A 21,730-nucleotide genomic window follows, 5' to 3' on the forward strand; every position below is an offset into this window, starting at 1 on the left:
AAAATATAAATTACTACATAAAAACAAAATAAGAAACATTACACTTGTAATATTTCAATGTAAATTGAGTATTTAAGAAAATGTAGAAATAATTATAATAAAAAATATAGTAATAATTATTTTATTATTTTACATTATAAAATTAAAATTAAATGTTTATATTATGATTATTATTAATAACAAATAAGAAAAAAAGAAAATAAGAATATTTAATAATATTTATAGTTGTCTTTGTTTCTTCATTTTTTTAAACGTTGAACCATCAAACTTTTCTTTTGACAGATGTCAGGAAGCCCTTAAAGCTTCTTTAGCTGATGAGAACTTTGCAATTTTGTTTTTATTTTGATAAATCATGCAGCCCAGCAACAAACAAATCCTTGTGATTTCTCTTTAAGGTCATGTTAAGGTCATAAAATGCTGTCAGTAAATATTTTAGAAATGTCTCATATCTCAGAGTGAAATAATCAATAAGATAAAACATGTATCACAAAAAGTGGGCAAGAGAATTGAGGGTGAATAGTAAATTAGTAGAAAAAAATCATTAAAATGAATAATATATAATTATATTTAATAATATCATTTTATTATTTAGAATAACATGTATCCATGAGTCACTAAGAGCAGATATGTGCACTAAGAAACTACTTTCATCTGGATTTTAAAAATCAGTAACATCAAATAATGACCAGAGAAATCAGTTATACTATAAAGTCTCAAAACATGCTATAGAGTTAAAACAAACACTTGGGGCCAAGAGTGTTGAAACCATCATAAGAAACAATGAAAATGAGTTGGATCACCTACACCCAACATCGCTGCTTTATTTAGGGATGTAGATGATGTGTTTTCCCCCTGCAGTTCACTTTTATAACACAGTAAAAATTAAAGAACAGTTGAGGAAAAAAAATCAAGGTTGTTCTTTTTAAAGGCCTCGGCAACGAGACCCGTTTCCAACAAACATCTGGAACCGAGCAGCACTTTGTTTGTCCGTGTTTATTCTGCTTTTCGAGACAGTGGGCCAGAATGTCTGAGCTTGCTTGGATTTCTGAAAATGATGGATTTTGAAAAGAAAATGAATCATTACTCGTGGGTCACATCTCCGATCACCTCATCATATTTAGGGTGATTTCTGCAGGGGCGCTCAGAAGTGGCCAGTGTCTGCATTAAAAGCAGATGAATAGAGGAGGCTTAAGGAGGATTCAGTGTTTACAGAATATGAATCACTGTTGGACGGCTTTCAAAGATGTTTTTCCAAGTCGTGTTTCCCTGATATTGTGGGAAACTGTGGAGCAGAAGCACACCTGCTGTTCACCAATAATTAGGCAATTAAGATTTGCTTAGTGCAAAACTGTGTAACATCAAGCCTCATTTATGAAACATAAGCAGAGCAAATGTCTGTGTAAATTGTTCGTAAAAATATGCTTATGTAAATCAGCGCCGCCGCTACTGAATCTAAAGCGCAAAACATTTATAGTGTGTAGACATATTCTATGATACAGATCTTTTTAGTGTATCATAACTATACAACAAAGTAAACAATTCCAAACGAGCCTTATGAATATGAGTCTTCGCAGGCAGAAAACAAAAGAATAGGAAGTGTCATCAGCAAAACTTGAAGTGATTCAGTGATTTACTGCAGAGCAAGTACTGAACGCAGTCCAATGTTATAGTGTCACTGTCAGTTAATGGTGGATATGGTGAAGAAGCTGTCAGTTGAAAATTATAGCTTTCAGATTATGGTTAAGATTGTGAATATGGGCCAGATACTGAATACAGGGAAATGAGCTCTGATGAGGACAGCGATGATGCTCAAACTGAAAGGTAACAAAATATGCTTTATTTTATTCTTTTTGTCATTGCTGTTTAAATGTCAGGAGAGTTTTATACTGTTACGGTATAAATATAGATCCATCCGTGTTGGATATAGATTCGGGTCACTGAAGACTCGAAAATGTAATAATGATTGGAGACACATTCATGCATTTAAGGGTTAAAAAGTATCTAAAAAGACTGTTAAAAGTCCACCAAAAGTCTGTGTAAAAACATTTAGCAAGAACTCTCTTTAATGTATTTATTATTAAAATACTCAGACATTTGGAAATGGAATTGTTTTAGTTTTTTGCAAAAACCTTAATTGACCTGGATTAAACATGACAACTTAGATAGAAACAGTGTTATTTAATGTTATTTCTACACTTATTTATATTTTTAATTAATATATATATAAAAAAAGTTCAAATTTGCTTTTATTTTTTATATTTAGTTTTCATTTTGATATAGTTTAAGCTTTAGTTTTAGTTGTACTACTTCTATTTGAACTATTATTTATTTGGAAGCTTGTTTCCACCACTGAAAATCTAAATAAAACGGTAATTTTGTCTTTTTATCTCGCAATTCAGATTTTTTTCTTGCAACTGTGAGTTTTTTTCTCAGAATTGCAAGATATAAACTCGCAATCCTGAGAAATAATCTCGCAAATGTTTTAAAAGAATTATGCAAATGTGAAAATAAAGTGAACCTGTTTTGTGTTCACATTACACATTATAAGTGAACCTAAAAGTGAGTGACTAAACGTAAGCCATACTCTGCATTACGAATTATTACAGAATGCCATTCCTCTCATGTTTCATGAACAAGACCCGCTGAAGATAAAAGCCTTCTGGTCATTTTTTGGGGTTGTGAAACCCTGTCAGTGTGAGCGCACCTCAAGTGGGGGTGTTTGAGTACAGCAAGTCAACAGGTTCTCCAGCCCGAGGTGATGACTACTTTAAAAAGCCCTCTCGGTATCATCATTTTCATAATTGCCTTCACGCCGTCCACATGAAGGCCTTTAGTTATGTGTACTTAATGACAGCGCTATTCCCTCCGAGCTCCACGCAACCTTTGAGGCTAGGAAGGTTCACACAGGTAAGCACTTTTCTCAGAGAGCTATTGAAAATGAGGCTGGTGCGCTTATGCATTAAACATTAAGTCCCAGTAGACGGGCAAAAGAGAAAAACACTCGTTTAATCGAGTCCATTTTCCCAAGAATTCCAATTAAATATCTAAAATGAAATAAAATCCTTTGCGTCATGTGAAATCATAAAGCCCATCTCTCTCGCTCTCTCTCTCTCAAGTTCAAGTTGTTTATTGGCATGACATTTGGAATATAGTATTGCCAAAGCATTTTAAATAAGTATATTTAAAGACAGAATGGAATTACACCACTAAAGTAATAACAATAAAATAAAAAGATGAGGAACATTAGATTAGATAATAGAAAAAACAGCAGATAATATATCTATCCTAATATTAATTATAAGTAATTATAATTATATACAATAAAGAATATGTAAAATATAGCAAACGAATACAATGGATAAACCATGTTGTATGGTGTGTAAGGTTATATACATATATTTTTGCAGCTAGTTTGGCTGCCATGAGCATAGAGTGGAGTTTCTCTGAGTCATTTAGAGTAAAGAATGAAAATTAGAGCTGCAAATTGTGGAAAGAAATCCCCCTTGTAGTGGCATACATGAGATAAGAAGAAAGTGTTACCCATCCTCTATTTGCTTCAAATCACAGTGTCTGCATGTAGTCTCTGTTCTCTTTTTCTATCCAGGATTTTATATGTCTTCCTTTCTCTGTTTCCAAGTCATGGTCACTGAGTCGATATTTTAAAAGAATTTGTATTTCTTTTATTCATTTTTTTGAATGAAGTAATTTGTCAATGGTGGTTATTTTGCCAAGTTCGGTTTAAAGGTCCAATTCAATCTCTTCAATATTTTCTCATTTCATTAAACATTTGTTTTTAAACATGGACCTTTATTTTCATTAAAAAGGCTTATTTCTGCTATTGCAGGCTCATTTTGTAAGCAATTAAAATGAGCAATAATCAAGCGCAAACTGGGTGCCTGTAAGATGGTACAGACGTACCTTCTCGGCCAGAATCGGCTCGAAGGCATGCATCTTTGGAAGCGGAGTCGAATATGTAAATTTACAAAAAAATATTGTGCACACCGCCACACAAAGGCCATGTCCCAAATGGCACCCTAAACACTCGCGGTCTTCCTACAAGTCCGCACTTTCGTGACGTAACGCCACTTTGACTGTCAGGAAGAAGGCTGCAATGGAGCTCGCATCAGTGCACATCGAGGGCGCATATCGACCGCAAAGGGGGCGCTCATGAGCACCCTTCTTACCTAAAATTACAAATGGGACACCCTCCGGTCTCATGGTCTTACCGGATACACGTACGCGGCAGCCAGTGCAAGTCCACAAGACCGTAAGTGCATGAAGTGTGCCATTTGGGACAGGGCCAAAATAGGGTTTCCACACTCAACGCGCACGACCGCCCACACCACAATGATTTAATTTTTGGCGCGCACACCTTCGCGCTCGTGTGGACGCGGCGAGTATAAACCAAGCTTAAGGGGTATAAGCCCAGTTCAGCCCTACAGGCAAAGTCCCTTTGAGGCAAGTCATTTCACTCGGCGGCCATCTTTGAAACCCTCTCGGACATCTATTTCAGTCATGAAAGAGCAGCTACTATCTTTTTGAATGGGGAAACATCAAAATATCCCAAACTGAAATCACCAATGAAATCTGACAACAACTGTCTCATAAATGTTGTTTCTAAACGCTCGAATCATGACAGAAAACTGGATGAAACCAGCCTATTTCAGGCTGGATCAAGCTAATGTGCAGTGGAAGCGCGTCTGACTGTTTCCATGGGAAGCGGAGCTTCTAGCGGCAGCTGCAGTGATGCGATGACTTTACCAATCGCCGATTGGCTCTGATTTAGAAGGTGGGAATTATTCCTCCATATTGAGCATTCCACTTTCCCATTCAAAACAATACAAGTGTTCTACAGTCTTTGCTACAGGCTTTGTTAGAAGTGCCTTTATTTCCCCTTAGAATGTTTTTACAAATTCCAGTTGTGTTCTTTCTATAAAATATCGATCCCATACAGTAGAACTGGTGATTTGATGGCATAAAAATGCCCTCGAGCCTTCTCATTCAAGGCCTTTACAGCTAGACTAAAGCCCCCTGATGCTGAGATCTCAATGCACAGGTAAGTGTAGCTAGTCCTGTGTTCTAAGACTTCTCCTCCATATGTGAACTAGTAAATGTTTCCCTGAGACCTGGCCTTCACCATGACTCTGGTTTTGTCCAGGTTTACTGTCAGTGTCCATTCCTCGCAGCTCTCTCTCTCTCTCTCTCTCTCTCTCTCTCTCTCTCTCTCTCTCTCTCTCTCTCTCTCTCTCTCTCTCTCTCTCTCTCTCTCTCTCTCTCTCTCTCTCTCTCTCTCTCTCTCTCATTTTAGAGGTAATATCATGTGAATATGGCATGACTTTAAACAAGCACAGTCCGATTGGTCAGCGGTGTGTGTGTGCCGCCATACGTGCATCTCCTCAGTATTCCGGCTGCTGATTTGGATGTCAGGAGTGATAAAGGGTGACTCAGGAACGGGGGATGGACTAATCGCGCAGTCTTCACGCACCCGTCCCGGAGCCCTAGAGGCCGTGTTTATGAACCTCAGTGAAATAAAACGCCAGACAGCGGTCCATCACTCTCTAGAACAGTGAAGCAGAAAACGTAAAGAAACACGTCTCACAGTCAGTAAATATGCTAGCAGTGACAACATCAGAGACATTAAAAGGAAGCGTGGTGCTATGATTTTCAGGCCTGACCCGCAGGCGATATTTGGGGATGCTACAATTCTCCGGAGTTTGTATACGTCTCTTCTAAGCAGATGATTGACGTTTCCTGACGTACGCTTCCGCTATTTATTCCCTGCTTGTGTCGGAGCCCATGGAGAACGGCAGATTGACTTGCTGTTTCGAAAAGCATCAGCCTGAGATCCAAGAGAACATCAATCACACCTCACTTCTGACCGGCAATCTCTCTCTCCGTGCCATTTCTCTGCTATCGGTCCAGCTGTGTATGTAAATTCATAGATAAGACGACATTATACACAACATGTGTTTATGCAGGGATAAACCAGAGATGCCGTCACTGGAGTTGGTTTAGGAAATGGAGTTGGCTCATCTTCATTTATTCTAATTTTACCAGAATTGCCCAGCGAGACATGTTGTTTGCTGTGGCTCCTCAGAGTCGGATAAACTGTGTGAACTGTGCAGTGGATTTCAAATCCTCTGTGAAAAAATCTCTCTTCTTGAGACGCATCTCACGCAAACAGAGTAAAAAGACCATCAGTGGACTTTTCTACCATTGAATTTAATCAATCAACCATGAGAACACTAATTTGGTTAGAAACCAGCCATCAAATTTGGGGAAATTGTGTATTAGTATTGTTAAAAATGTGTCAAATGTTTCTGTTTTCACTTAAATCTACATCCTAACATTGTGATGAATCATGTTGACTGTAGGGGTGTGCAGCGATCTGCGATTCTGTATCTGTATTTGGATAAAACAGTGGCGTGGCTTTAACCAGAAGTTCGTCAAATTACTTGAGAAGACCGTTTTAAATGCATCTATTGCCTTCGTTATCATTTAACAATGATGCCCTGTAGAAGTCATAAAATAATTGTTATGTATTATAGTTATAGCATTTATTTCAATATCTGCTAATTGTCGGAGCCAATAGCCTCGTAGGCGATGCTTACAGATGTTGAACAGAGACCTCTCACGATCCCAGTAAATAAATAATTAAATATATTATAATTCAAACAATAAAATGCTAAATAAAAGAAAAAAGACTGTTGCACTAGCATTATGTTTGGGGTCAGTAGGATTGTTTTAATTAATTTAAAGAAAATTATACTTTTATTCAGCAAGGATGCATTAAATTGATCAAAAATGACAGTAAAGACATGTATAATGTTACAAATGATTTCTATTTCAAATAAATGTATTCATATAAATTTATTTATTTTAATGCCCAATGATTTTCAACATTGATAATAATCAGAAATGTTTTTTTTTTTTTTTTTTTTTTGCATCAAATCATCATATCAGAATGATTTCTGAAAAATCATGTGACACTGAAGACTGGAGTAATGATATTGAAAAGCTTTGATCACAAGAATAAATTACATTTTAAAATATATTCAAATAGAAAACGGTTATTTTAAATTATAATGATATTTCACAATATTACTGTTTTGCTGTATTTTGGATGAAATAAATGCATACTTAGTCAAGCATGTATTGTATATAATAATTCTATCTAATTCTCGGTCAATACAAGTCATCAGTACTTTAATATGGTGATGACAAAACATTTGTAATTATGCAAATGTGAAAAATTAAGTGAACCTGGTTTGTGATCACATTACACATGATAAGTGAACTTGAGCGACTAAACGTAAGCTAAACGTCCAAGCTGTAATTGGTTTAAAGGGGTTTGTAGTGGTAATATATGAGTGATATATGACTAATGCCGCACTCACAACTACACTTTGAGGACACAAAAGCTAAAAGCTAAAAGGTCACGCCGTGACGAATTAATTTGCTTTACAGGGTTAAGAGTGCATTCACAAACCAAACAGAAAGCTTTAAGTGGACCAAAAAGTTCATTTAAACTGTCCCTGACCTTAAAAGATGCTTCAGATTTTTTTTATTTTCTTTTTAGGTCCATTAGCTGTAGCAGGGTTTAAGGGTTTAAGTCCATTTTCCATTCAATATTTATTTATTTATCTTTTGTGGACGTGTTTGTGGACCAGATCCACTTGAATATTATTAAATAATAATTATAATGATGATAAATATATTGCACTCAGATAAACATATTAAATGAACTTTGACTGGTTAAAACGACTCCTGAAACTTACTAGCACAATGCTGTTGTTTTTGTGGAACTCCTAAACACTATATTAATTATAATTATTCTTATTGTTATTATTTTTTATATATCTCACAAGAGTCTCGGTTTAGTTTGCTTTAAAGGGTCCAATTTCATTTAACCATTCACACATAAGCTAAAATTTACACGATCCCTAAAATGAAACAAAAAGTGTGAAAAGACCCTGCGATAAAGTGTTTTGAATTTCACAAAACAGCATCAAGATAATCGCTCAGAGAGAACGACGAGTCTCTGTTTTCTGAGCTGATGTTTAGTGTTTGCTCAGGGGTGGGTGGTTACGGATCATATGAGAAAGCGTGGGACAGACAGAGAGAAAAAGACACAGATCACACAGCTCTCGCTCGCTCCCTCTACGCAAATACTCTCATCCCGGAGAAGGTGGGCAGCCGGATACATGCGGCTTATCCATCTCTCCCAGGGCATGCTGGGTAAAGCTCTACTCCTGCCGGCTGACATAGACCTAAGCCCCACAGAGCTCCGGTCTCTCCGCGGAGGGCCACACACGTACTGGGAGGGGGATTTATTTACTCATATTTAGCTGCGTCCATTGATAAAACACATGAGAAACTTAAGAGCAGCTTCCGGCTGATGTTATCTGGGCTGAGCCCGTGTGCGCTGGGAGGGTGATTTATGTTCGAGGTCGGTGATTGATGTCACGTCCAGCGCATACTGGGACGAGGGGTGGATGTGTTGTCATACTGACACTGTGATGCATGGATGAGCTGTTGCCTAGGAAACTAGTCTAATGTGCTGGGTCTATTAACGGTTTAGGAAAAAATATACAAATATATTGTCCAGTCCCAGAATAATATGCAGAGACAAGTACAATTTAAATTTTTAGATTTTTTATTTAGATTTATTTACATTTTTGATTTGTGCTTTTTATTTAGCTTTTTTTTTTTTTAGTAGCCTATTATTTTCAGTGTTTTCTAGTTTTAAGTTTATTTTAGCTAATTTTAGCATCATTATAGTGTTAGTATTTTAAGGCTGTCAAAGTTAAGTGTTCTCAACACAGTCTTATAACTATTGCTATTCACTGTTATTATTGTTAATTAATACTATTAAAAAACTACAATGTAAAAAATTATATGATCAAAAAGTTATGAAAACATGTCTTTAACTGAACAAAATAAGTTAAGCAATTTTTAACTTTAAGTTAAACAAGATTCAACTCATTTTTAAAGTCAAATTAATGTGATTTAAGTTGAAATGGCTTGAATATCGAAGCTGATTGTACTTAAAAAAGTAAGCAAGCCAAAAATAAATAATTCAGTGCAGTGTCCTTAACTGAAATAAAACATAAATATTAGACGAAAAACTTAAAACCTTAACGTATTTTATTTCGTTTCTTATTTTCATTTAAGTTGAAGTAGCTAAAAAAAACCTAAAAAAAACTAAAAAAACTGAAATTAAATAAATTAAAGCTACACAGAAATACTTAAAAATGACAAAAGCATATAAAAAATAACTAAGATTAAAATTAAAATAAAAGCTAATTCAAAATAGCATGAATATAATAGTTTATAAATAATACTAAACAACACTGTTGCTATCTAGAAAATTGAAATGCTTATTGCAGGTGGATTGTTAAGGTTTTAAGTTTCATAATATGTATCAAAAACTAAAAGTAAAGTAAAAAAAAGTAAAATCACTTCATGTCCATTTTTATGTAATTTAGTTGTGTACTTTTAGTATTTATCATGCATTTTATTTTTATTTCAGTTACAATTTTATTCAGTTTCTGTTAATGATAACACAAGTTGGAAACACTTGTTAGGCTTAACCGATAGTGTCAGTCGGGGCCCAGGGCATTTACATTTGCATTTATTATAGTTGATGCATTACTAATAATAAAAAAGAAAAACATTTCTCGCAACTTCTGATTAGATTTACTTTGCCCAGCCAACTAAACTATATCAATCACAACCTAACAAGTTAGTTCAGTACACCGGCAGCAGAGATCAGATTTGATGAGGCTAAGAGAAAAACGAAAGGTGGTAAACTATAATGACTATTAAACCTACATTCTTTGGGTGTGGTTTATTAAAAAGAGAGAATTATAGGGAAAACATGAGTGGTTTGAGGCAGCGTCTTTAAAAGGAGCTTTATGTCAAACCATCTCAAAATCCTCTACTGCCCCCTAGTGGAAACCAGGGCCGTACATCAGCACTTAATGAACTGAGTAAGATAGGGAGCTCAGTGTGTGGCAAACCCAGCGAGTTCACGACAGTGACAGGCTTCCTGTGCTTATAAGAAACAAGGGGGAGACAGACAGCCTGGAAAAGGGAAACGAGAGGAAACACAAGTTCCTTGCAGCTCCAAAGTCAAAGCAGAAACATGAAGATGTCAATAAAATGCACACACTATGAAACTGATAAAAGCAGAGAGGTTTTCCGCCCCGCTGCCATCCCGCTTGACTCTGAGACCGAGAGACGAGAGTCATTTTCTAGTGGGAAGACGGATTCAGTGACGTCTTTTCCTGGAACATCTCTAGTTCCCTAATTGGAGTCTACAGGCTTTTCAAGCTCAAGCTTGCATTAGCCCGTCTCGTCAGCAGTCTCTCCGCTGAGGTGACAGTTACAGGGATAGTTCAACCAAAAATGAAAATTAGCCCATGATTTACTCACCCTCAAGTCATCCTAGATGTATATGACATTCTTCTTTCAGACGAACATAATCTGAGTTATATTAAAAAATGTCCTGGCTCTTCCAAGCTTTATAATGGCAGTTAATGGCTGTTTCTGTTTTGAAGTCTATCCATGATAAAAGTGCATCTATCCAATATAAAAGTGCATCTATCCATGATAAAAGTGCATCTATCCATCATAAAAGTGCATATATCCATCATAAAAGTGCATCTATCCAATATAAAAGTGCATCTATCCATGATAAAAGTGCATCTATCCAATGATAAAAGTGCATCTATCCAATATAAAAGTGCATCTATTCATCATAAAAGTGCATCTATCCATCATAAGTGCATCTATCCAATATAAAAGTGCATCTATCCATGATAAAAGTGCATCTATCCAATATAAAAGTGCATCTATCCAATATAAAAGTGCATCTATCCATGATAAAAGTGCATCTATCCATGATAAAAGTGCATCTATCATGATAAAAGTGCATCTATCCATGATAAAAATGCATCTATCCATCATAAAGCGCATCTATCCATCATAAAAGTGCATCTATCCATGATAAAAATGCATCTATCCATCATAAAGCGCATCTATCCATCATAAAAGTGCATCTATCCCAGGGCCTGAATTTCATTTTGGAAAATGGGGGGGAAATCCCCCCTTAGGTGATTCTTATGGGGGGGAATTTTTAATTTGAGGGGGGAGTTTAGACTTTTTTTTTAATTACATTTATCTCGCCTAAATGTATGCTTAGCCTACTCATTGCATTTTTACAATGGGGTCATTTTGTTCTTAAGAATTTACACAACTCAAGGAAGCTTGATTTCAATCTTTGAATTAAATTGAAAAAAGTAGCACAAATAAATACAATAGAATAAAGATATCAATAAAGAGAAATAAAGAGAAAAGTTTTTGCTTAGGTCTAAAACTAGTAGGCTATTCAGAAATACTACAGAGACTGAATAAAGTAGCCTAATCAAATGTAAAATAACACTGGGTAGTATTTTAGTCCTGACTAAATTAAATTCATAGGCTATTAATCCTGATTCCTTAAAATGAAAGCTATGTTTTGTTGTTTTGACAAACAAATTAATGACAGACACATATGGCTGCTGTCCCTTTAAGAGCTAGTGCACGGATCCTGTTTTCATTATACGGTCACGTGCGATTTATGCTTATTTAAGACATAACCGACTGTGTTTAGATTAGAGGATACTCTCCAAGACCGAAATTGACATCATTTTCTTATGTTTTTGACTGTTAAAGCGATTTATAATCCACGAAAAATAACTTTTGTTACCCGCGAGCTGTTTGTGAGGCTGCTTTACTCTATGTATGTGTGCAGAGAAAAAAGCATCTCTCAGACAGCGCGCAAGTACCGAAGAGTTTAAAATCGCGTGACTGTTTAAACTGGTGAGACTTGAAAAGACGTGCAAATGGTAAACTTTAGTTACTCGTGATGCAATGCTGGCCCGATCGACTCCCGAAACGCGAGAGTGTATTTCCGCCGCCTGCTGCGCGCTTAACGCCGGTTTCACACTGCACGCGATAGCAGAGCGTGAGCAGAGCAGGAGCAGTGCGTATGGTGAGCAGGAGCAGGACACGCGCGTTTTGCTTTCACACTGGCAGCGTTTGTCACGCGCGGCTGAACCGCGGCTTGTGTACAGACAGAGTACTCTATAATGGATAAGTTGGCATTGCTTTATTTCGTTTTCAAATACATTTAAGAGAAAAGACTTGTCAAGAAGCTTATTTTATTAATCATTTCATTTATATAACTTTTGATTCGTCTTTGTTTTTATTGTTCGGGCAACAAGTTTGTTTTTGGACATTTGTTTTCTTTTTAAATTGCTGTTGGTCATTTGAGTGACTGTTTAAAACACAATAGATATCATCAATGCGCTTTTTGGATAACACTGCGGTGTATTTTGCCCATGATCAATGCGTGTCACTTTAATTCAGCGTAAGCGGCGCGTTAAAAATAGACTGGGCGCCGAAACTATCGCTGCACTGCTGTTCCTGCTCTGCTCCTGCTACGCGCTGCCGCGCCGCTTCTGCGTGCGATGTGAATGCACTCATTGAATAACATGGACGCCGAAAAAAATACGTGCTGCTCGCGCGCCGCTGACGCTTGCGGTGTGAAACCGGCGTAACGATTGCATTGTGCAACCCATTTTGAGAGACGCGAGATAGAAGACGCAGCGCCGCTGAATCACTCACGCTGTTTGTGAAATTGCGTCTCGCAGACAGTTTTAAAATGACTGATTTGATTTTCCATCTGCGTGGATTAATTTACTAATACAACCTGAACCTACATGCTAAAGTGAATCAATGTTTGCGGGAATTTCCCGCATTATAAATGGGAGACCTGCGGGAATGATAAAAAATATGCGCAATACCCGCAATCCCGCACCGAAATTCAAGCCCTGTATCCATCATAAAAGTGCATCTATCCATGATAAAAGTGCATCTATCAATGATAAAAGTGCATCTATCATCATAAAAGTGCATCTATCCATCATAAAAAGTGCATCTATCCATGATAAAGCGCATCTATCCATGATAAAAGTGCATCTATCCATGATAAAAGTGCATCTATCCATGATAAAAGTGCATCTATCCATCATAAAAGTGCATCTATCCATCATAAAAGTGCATCTATCCATGATAAAAGCGCATCTATCATCATAAAAGTGCATCTATCCATGATAAAAGTGCATCTATCATCATAAAAGTGCATCTATCCATCATAAAAGTGCATCTATCCATGATAAAAGTGCATCTATCCATCATAAAAGTGCATCTATCCATGATAAAAGTGCATCTATCCATCATAAAAGTGCATCTATCCATGATAAAAGTGCATCTATCCAATGATAAAAGTGCATCTATCCATCATAAAGCGCATCTATCCATCATAAAAGTGCATCTATTCATTATAAAAGTGCATCTATCCATCATAAGTGCATCTATCCAATATAAAAGTGCATCTATCCATGATAAAAGTGCATCTATCCAATGATAAAAGTGCATCTATCCATCATAAAGTGCATCTATCCATCATAAAAGTGCATCTATTCATCATAAAAGTGCATCTATCCATCATAAGTGCATCTATCCAATATAAAAGTGCATCTATCCATGATAAAAGTGCATCTATCCAATATAAAAGTGCATCTATCCAATATAAAAGTGCATCTATCCATGATAAAAGTGCATCTATCCATGATAAAAGTGTATCTATCATGATAAAAGTGCATCTATCCATGATAAAAATGCATCTATCCATCATAAAGCGCATCTATCCATCATAAAAGTGCATCTATCCATCATAAAAGTGCATCTATCCATGATAAAAGTGCATCTATCATCATAAAAGTGCATCTATCCATCATAAAAGTGCATCTATCCATGATAAAGCGCATCTATCCATGATAAAAGTGCATCTATCCATGATAAAAGTGCATCTATCCATCATAAAAGTGCATCTATCCATCATAAAAGTGCATCTATCCATGATAAAAGCGCATCTATCCATCATAAAAGTGCATCTATCCATGATAAAAGTGCATCTATCATCATAAAAGTGCATCTATCCATCATAAAAGTGCATCTATCCATGATAAAAGTGCATCTATCCATCATAAAAGTGCATCTATCCATGATAAAAGGGCATCTATCCATGATAAAAGGGCATCTATCCATCATAAAAGTGCTCCACACGGGTCGTGAAGCGATGCATTTGTGTAAGAAAAATATTCATATTTAACACCTTATGAAGTAAAATCCTAGCTTCCAAACAAACGCAGTCAACTTGTGTATAAAGCGCAACGTCAGAACTAGCATAGTGCGTCATGGCGTAGCGTAAATATCAGCAGAATGTCGCAGTCATCACATAAGTGGAATCCTTATGTTCCTTTGGCCATAAGCTAGTTATTTTATTTTATAAAGTTTTAAATTTGGATATTTTTCTTACATGAAAATTTCAGAAGGCCTTTATTACCCCCCAGAGCCGTGTGGAGCACTTTAATCATGGATAGATGCACTTTTATGATGGATAGATGCAGTTTTATATTGGATAGATGCACTTTTATGATGGATAGATGCACTTTTATGATGGATGGATGCACTTTTATGATGTATAGATGCACTTTTATGATGGATAGATGCACTTTTATGATGGATAGATGCACTTTTATGATGGATAGATCCACTTTTATGATGGATAGATGCACTTTTATGATGGATAGATGCAGGTTTATATTGGATAGATGCACTTTTATGATGGATAGATGCACTTTTATGATGGATAGATGCTCTTTTATGCTGGATAGATGCAGTTTTATGGACTTCAAAACAGAAACGGCCATTCACTGCCATTTTAAAGCTTGGAAGAGCCAGGACATTTTTTAATATAACTCATATTGCATTTGTCTGAAAGCAGAATGTCTTATACACTTAGGATGGCTTGAGGGTGAGTAAATCATGGGCTAACTTTTATTTTAAAGTAAACTATCCCTTTAAAGACCTATTCCAGCCTAAAACAGCATTCCAGATGGTCGAGGACTGCAGCGGACTCGTCTTAATCTGTAGAAAGGCCCACTCGTGCTTTCTGCCTCAGAGAGTCGACAGCGGAAAACGCTAATTGGGAGGAGGGTCAGAATGAGGCAGAAAAAGAGGACATGAATGAAGTAACAAGGTTACGGTGTACCTGACAGTGAGGATGGGGGTTTGAACAGCCCATCGTGGCTCCTTTATTCTCAAAGATCTGAAACACAAGAGAAAGAGACATTACGTCCTGTCAAAGAACCCAGACATAACAAACCACAGCAAACGTTATACAAGCGTACAGAAACAACCTAAAACATGCTGCAGACAGACAGGTGCAGACAAAACATGCTCTCTTATTAAGACATGAAGAGATCAGAGCACATGTTGCTGTTTGAAAGGAGACATCCTGTCGAAGGGAGTTTTAAGACTTCCTGGCACCTCCCTCAAGGGTGATATAAAAGGATTTGGGCAGGATCTGTCCTTGACTACTCCGCTTGATAAATATTGACTCGGGTAAAGTCACCGCTCTTCAGGGTCTGTAAATTGCAAAGACGAGGCAAAACACATACTCTGATGTGTTTAACAGAGAGGAGATAACCACCGGTGTTATCCGGAGGAGTCGTGCAACGATAGTCTCCAGTGGGAAAAATGTAGCAACGTCCCAGTAGATGTTTCTCCGATTGGACTGAACTTTGCTGTGCCCTAAATTAATGATAATTATTCGTTTCAACCTGGACTTTTTAAATGTATTATTATTACTTTAATATGTTCCTTGAGGTACACAAAAAAAAAAAAAAAAAAAAAAATTATATATATATATATATATATATATATATTTATATATATATATATATATATATATATATATATATATATATATATATATATATATATATATATATATAATCTTTGATCACCAAAATAACATATTTAAAAGTTTAACCTTGAAAAAAAAATGTGTTATGCCTTAAAATAGCTTCTATGTAACTCTACACCCTTGCCTCATTAAGTATACGTGGTTCTATGAATATGCAAATTAGACCCGCCTCCACTCACTCACACCAGCTCAGAGATCCACTCGTTGACGATCACACGTTGATCTGATTGGTTACAAGGTAGTTTGTGACGTCAGAAACACCAGCGATTTCAAACCGTGTTTTTGAGACTGTCTTTGGTTCACTGCAGTTTTAAGGAGAAAATACTCAGCAATGGTGTTGACTGATGAATTTACACATGGTTTCACTTAAAGCATATTAAAAACACCACATGGACATTTACAAAACATTAAAAACTTAATTCTCACCACAGGGGGACTTTATCAATTATCTGAATTTAAATAATAAAGAAGAACGCCGAGTGGAATGAAATGTATAACTAAACAAAACCCATGCTTCTGCAGCCTTGAGAAGAGGCTGAAGCACAAGTGTTTTGAAAATTGTATCCATATTAATTTATGTCATTTACAGACAAAGCCTTATAAAAATTGTTTATTTGCGGGTTTGTGATGTAGCTGCTGTCAGACACAATACAGCTGACTGCTTCATCGGTCAACCAAAGTTTCTTTGTAAACTCTCCATTAGACTGCACATCCTATACAAAACAACCTGCAGTGAAATGCTCCAAACGAACACATAAATCTCAGATGCGATCCATGACACCATTAAAGATTATCCATCCATTTGTTCTGGATGCTAGTATCCTGTTAAAGTCTCTACAGAAATGAGCAAATGAGCTACTTAAACTGGACACGTCAAAGCAAACGATCCTTCACACTTCCATTTGTCCTGTTGTTGACACTCAAGCGCGTGGAGCACACCAGAAACTGAAATCAAATCTGTATACGGTATCCAGTGTAGACAGCATCAGTGTTTATAATGGGTTCTATTGGCTTTTGATGCAACGCTCACATCCAGGGTAGGCATGTGTGAGCCGTTAAGCGTCTGAATGCTAGTGGGCGGGGCCTATGATGCGATGATGTAAAACTATCAGTCGATGTCTTGCTCTAGAGGCAGTCTAGAGCATATGTGCAAATGTGTTTGCCCGTGTGATGTCACAAATCCCACAATATCCAAACAAGCCATTTTTGGAGCTTGATTAAATAAATGCTTTGTTTATATTGAGGACGACGTTTTAAGCTATGAAACTTGCTGGATGTTTTAATGTTACAAAGACCTCTTGCATGTCAAAAGATCAAGGCAAATTTGATTTCTCTTTCACTTTAACAAAAAAGTATGCATGAAGGTCCACCCCTAAACCTAACCGTGAGTGGGCCGTAAGCTTATCGCATGAAAAAGTACAAATGAGATCATAAAAAATTCATTCAAATTAGCCACCGAATTGCCAAACCATAAAATAGTTACGAATTGCCATGAGAGTCCATTGCATTGCAAACCGTTGCATGTGCATCTTTATTTCATTATTATTCCTGTCAACAAAATTACTAAAGAAAATGTTCATTGACAAAGTTTTTTTGGGGAGTTTTCGTTATTGGTAATGAAAACGAGCTGAATACTAAGATATCATGAAAATAACAAATGTTTTTGATAAAGCTGACTTGCGACATTCTCACAACATCAACAGAGATCAGCACATTACAGTTGTTAGGATTGTGTTGGTTTGGGTGTTTTGGTTTCTTTCTTTTCATTGGCAGGTTCTGTGATTGAGGCGTGATTGGAGTACACCTGATGCTCGTCTTGGCTGTTATTTAAACCTGGTGCGAGAGTTTGTTGGGGCGGCTGCTCCTTTGTTGCTCGAGCAGTTTGCCAGAGCCGTGCTCCAATTATGTGTCATTATGTTTGGTTGTAATAAAAATTATGTTAAAATGTGATTCCGCCATGTCGTCTCCCTTTATGTTACATCTTTGAGCCAGGTGTAACACAGTACATTCTGTCCTCGCTTCGAGCAACACAACAGTTTTCTAATGACAAGCATTCAATCTCTGCTTCGGACCAAGCAATCGAACCAAATGAGGAAGCACCCTAATATGCAGCTGTGTAGAATAATGATTTGGGCCAATGAGATTTTACAGTGCACAGGCCTACTCAGTGCAAAATGCTTGTCGCAATCCCAATTGGTTAGGACAATAACTCAAATTGACATGAAAGAGATAGCTCTGATCCCTGATTCCTCGAGTTCCTGAGGTCGGCACTGTGCTGTAATGCTGTAAGTCCATAGCAATGCTAGCTCAGAAAAAGCACTGAGGGTGCTTCCTTTTGCCATGACCACACAAGGGTTCAACTTTAGCACCCTTATGAACCATAAAATGAAAAATTGGACATTCTATGGCAGGGTATCCAATCCTGATCCTGGAGAGCAATTTTCCTGCAGAGTTTTCTCCAACACACTGCGCCTGGAAGCTTCTAGCAAAGCCACTTGAAGGCAAGCCTGCAACCTTAAACAAAGCACAACACCTGCTAATGCTGCGGTGTGTAGGGAAGGAGACAAGAGGCCGTTTTTATTTTAAAGATGTCAATGGAGGAGCTTCACTATGCTGAATAAACCGCTTTTGTGAGGAAATAGCTTATCATTTACTGAATCGACAGCCCATTGGCTAATCTTCGACATGTTTGTTTTTAATAATTTGTTTTGGATTAATCCATTTTTAGTTTACGAAAAAAAAACAATTGACCCTTTGCAGGGAGCTTGACTGACAGGTGATCTGACCAATCATACTTCGCCATCCGCCATTTTGTCCGACAAAGCAGTCAGGAGAGTTAGTAGATTAACATGGGAGGATTTGAACTTGAAAATCGAGTGTACTGACGCCTTTCCATGGTTAAAACAACATTCCTTCTTATGTTTGTTCATGTTTACTTGAGGTTATAAATTAACTAGAAGGAAGAGATGATCGGTTCACGAGCAGCTTTAACTGATGCTCTACAGCGATCTGTCACGATACATTAAAGAGCCACAAAACGGTATTTATTGTTTAAATTTCTTTTAAAAAATGACCAAATTTGAAAGGTGAGACTTTGTTTAATATGTTTAATATCAAACGTAACCGAAAAGTAACCTGGTCTGTCCTGTCTGTCAGCGTGTTGTCAGTCTCCTCTCTGCTCCGCGATGTATTTTTCACTGCGTGAGAACATGGTGTGGCGTGAGAACGGCGTAGCTTGTCGGACATAGCGACAGTAACTAAGGAGGGCGGGTCTTTGCAAACAGTCAATTGCGCAACAGTTATGGTTCAGTTTACAGCATTTCTCATTCATTCTATGGTATCCGCAAACAGTGACTAACTGTCGCACAACTCTGAACGAACTTCAATGACGTCAAGGCTATAATGTGTTTGGTTATCAAGGCACACGTGATCCAAGTTAGCTGTTACGTATGGTAGCCCAATGGTAGAGCCACGGACACTCGTAACACCCAATAATAAGACCATCTCTGTTTCTAGTGATCCTGAAGACCCTGATTAGCTAGTTCAGGAGTGTTTAATTGGGGTTGGGGCTAAACTCTGCTGTAAAGTGGTCTTCAGGAGCAAGACTGGACAGCCCTGCTCGATGGTCTTGTGGACTTGAATTACAGAATTGCACCTTTAGGGGTAAAACAACATGTCACTGGAGCAGGTAAAGGTACAACTTTATACTTTCCCCCTTCAAGGTGCATAACCTTAGTAGTAAAATGTTCCCTTAAGGTACTACTACAAACCTTTTAGGGATAAATCAGGTACAAAGATGTCCTTTCGAGGGTACAGCCCAAAAGAACACGCTGTTCTCCTAAAGGCACATTTTTTTGTTATTTTTCTGAGAGAGTACAGTGAGCACCACAAGAACGTAAGTCATTGTATCAATGCATTAAGTGTTTTGTTCAGTGCTGAAATCTCAGTGATTGCCCCTTGAGAGGTTCGAACCTGCAAACTTTCGGCTGTACTTTAAGTTCACCCTGTACTTGTGTTTATGAAGATCATTTTAACTGATGGCGCTGCTCTCCTTGCTAGTTGAAGCTGTTACATACCACAGCATCATAGTGCATTGGGAGAGGTATTTGTACACTGTCGTAACTAATGTTTATTGTATTTCTGCACTCCCGGAGAATACACTCTTCTTGTATTAATTGGTATTGACTGTGTTGTGTGTTAGTACATGAGTGTCCTTCCCTCATTATTTATCTGTTTGTGGGAAAACTGCAGGACTAGTAGTTGTTTTACACCTGCCGTTGATCATGGTGACAGTTGCTGTTTCATCAAATCATTTGGTTGATACAATATAGAGTTAATTTTGGTTACACATTATTTTGATGGTCCACTTTAGACATTCTACTAACTACAAGTAAAGTTGCAACTACATGTCAACTGACTCTCATTAATTTGCAACTACATGTCAACCAACTCTTAGAGAATTAGTAGACTGGTAGGGTTCTGGTTAGTAGAATTAGTTGATTACTGTTACTTATAGTCAGTGTAATGTTTGTTGAGGAGCATCAAAATTAAGTTTTAGCAGATATTAAGCAGACAGTCTACTAATACTCTAATGAGAGGTAGTTGACAATGACATGCAGTTGCAAAGTTACTTATAGTTAGCATAGAATGCCTAAAATTCTATTGTTTTTCCTCAATACGGGACACATTAATGTTGAATAATTATGAATAGGAATAAGAAATGACCATCCAAAAACACAAAATTTTGTGTTCCATTCACATCTATTCATTCATGTCCATGTAAACATGGGACAGTGGATATAAAGGAATATGTATGTTACTATTGAAAAAATCAACTAGTAAGATGTAGAAAAGGATGATATTGCACATATTGTACAAAAATTAGAGGGCATAATCCTTATATGAAGGTTAGCCAATCACAACCACGACCATCTATCTAGAGAAGAAGCAAAAAGGCTGTAAAACAGTCATATAAAACTAAATTATGGCTATTTTTAATGCAAGAAACATAACTAAGATTATAAGTGGGCTTTGGAGAAAAACATTAAATGATAAAGTGTGTTGGGTTCTGTACCATTAAGCAGAATTCCTTAGTTAAACTGAATCTATAGTCTGTCAAAAAGCAATTGATGCTCAGGAACTCTCTCACGCTCATAAGTTAACTATCTTTTGGCACAAACATCTTAATTCGCTGCATTCATATCCCTGGAAGCCTTTGAAGAGCTCCATTATTCCCTTGCAGGAGCATTAATGTGTCCAGAGAGGCCAGAGGAGCGCTCCACACTGCCTGCCATTGATCAGCGCTGAGACGCCCTGACTGAAGAGCATCTCCCAATTGATCCAATTAGCACTGATGAGGAAGACTGGGACAAAACCCAATCGAGCGGCGTCCCTGCCTCTGCCTCCTTTAAACACACACACACTCTTATGCAATCACGTCCTTGTGACTCCAGCAGTTCTACAGGGAAAGTTTCTTCTGGCGACAAATGGTGCAAATGTTTCATTAAGTTGCTACACCCCCCCAGAGAGAGTCACAGTGAGAAAAAGATCATGTCTCGTTTTTTTTTAAAATGAGTCGTGTGTCTTACGGCTGCATTTTATTGCAAAATGAATTTCAGTGTTGTGCTTGTGAATGCAAAGTAACAGGTGCACCAGAAATAGAAGTGAGACGATGAGATGTACTAACCTGCACCCATGTGTGCGCATCACCCAGCTCTACGATCAGATCCGCCCACCTGTCAATCACTCTGCGGATCTCGGCAGGCTTCATGAGCGGGAGGGTGATGTCAGACCAGGGGTGGAAACACATGACCTTACTGACAAACAAACAGGAAAACAACACATTTGGTT

The 21,730-nt window shown here is 37.3% G+C and overlaps 1 protein-coding gene across 1 annotated transcript in view; it reads right to left on the reverse strand.

Moving 5' to 3' along the window:
* Nucleotides 1–21,730, reverse strand: part of LOC308684147 (galactose-1-phosphate uridylyltransferase-like) — a 132,919-nt gene that overhangs the window by 90,430 nt on the left and 20,759 nt on the right. The window contains exons 5-6 of the mRNA XM_081355252.1: nucleotides 21,567–21,696; nucleotides 15,164–15,220 (exon numbers count right to left, since the gene is read on the reverse strand). Of these exons, the coding sequence (XP_081211378.1) occupies nucleotides 15,164–15,220; nucleotides 21,567–21,696 (187 nt within the window). The remainder of the gene's footprint in view (nucleotides 1–15,163; nucleotides 15,221–21,566; nucleotides 21,697–21,730) is intronic.

This window comes from Scardinius erythrophthalmus (assembly GCF_964197995.2).
Source record: "Scardinius erythrophthalmus genome assembly, chromosome: 23".
Taxonomy (NCBI): domain Eukaryota; kingdom Metazoa; phylum Chordata; class Actinopteri; order Cypriniformes; family Leuciscidae; genus Scardinius; species Scardinius erythrophthalmus.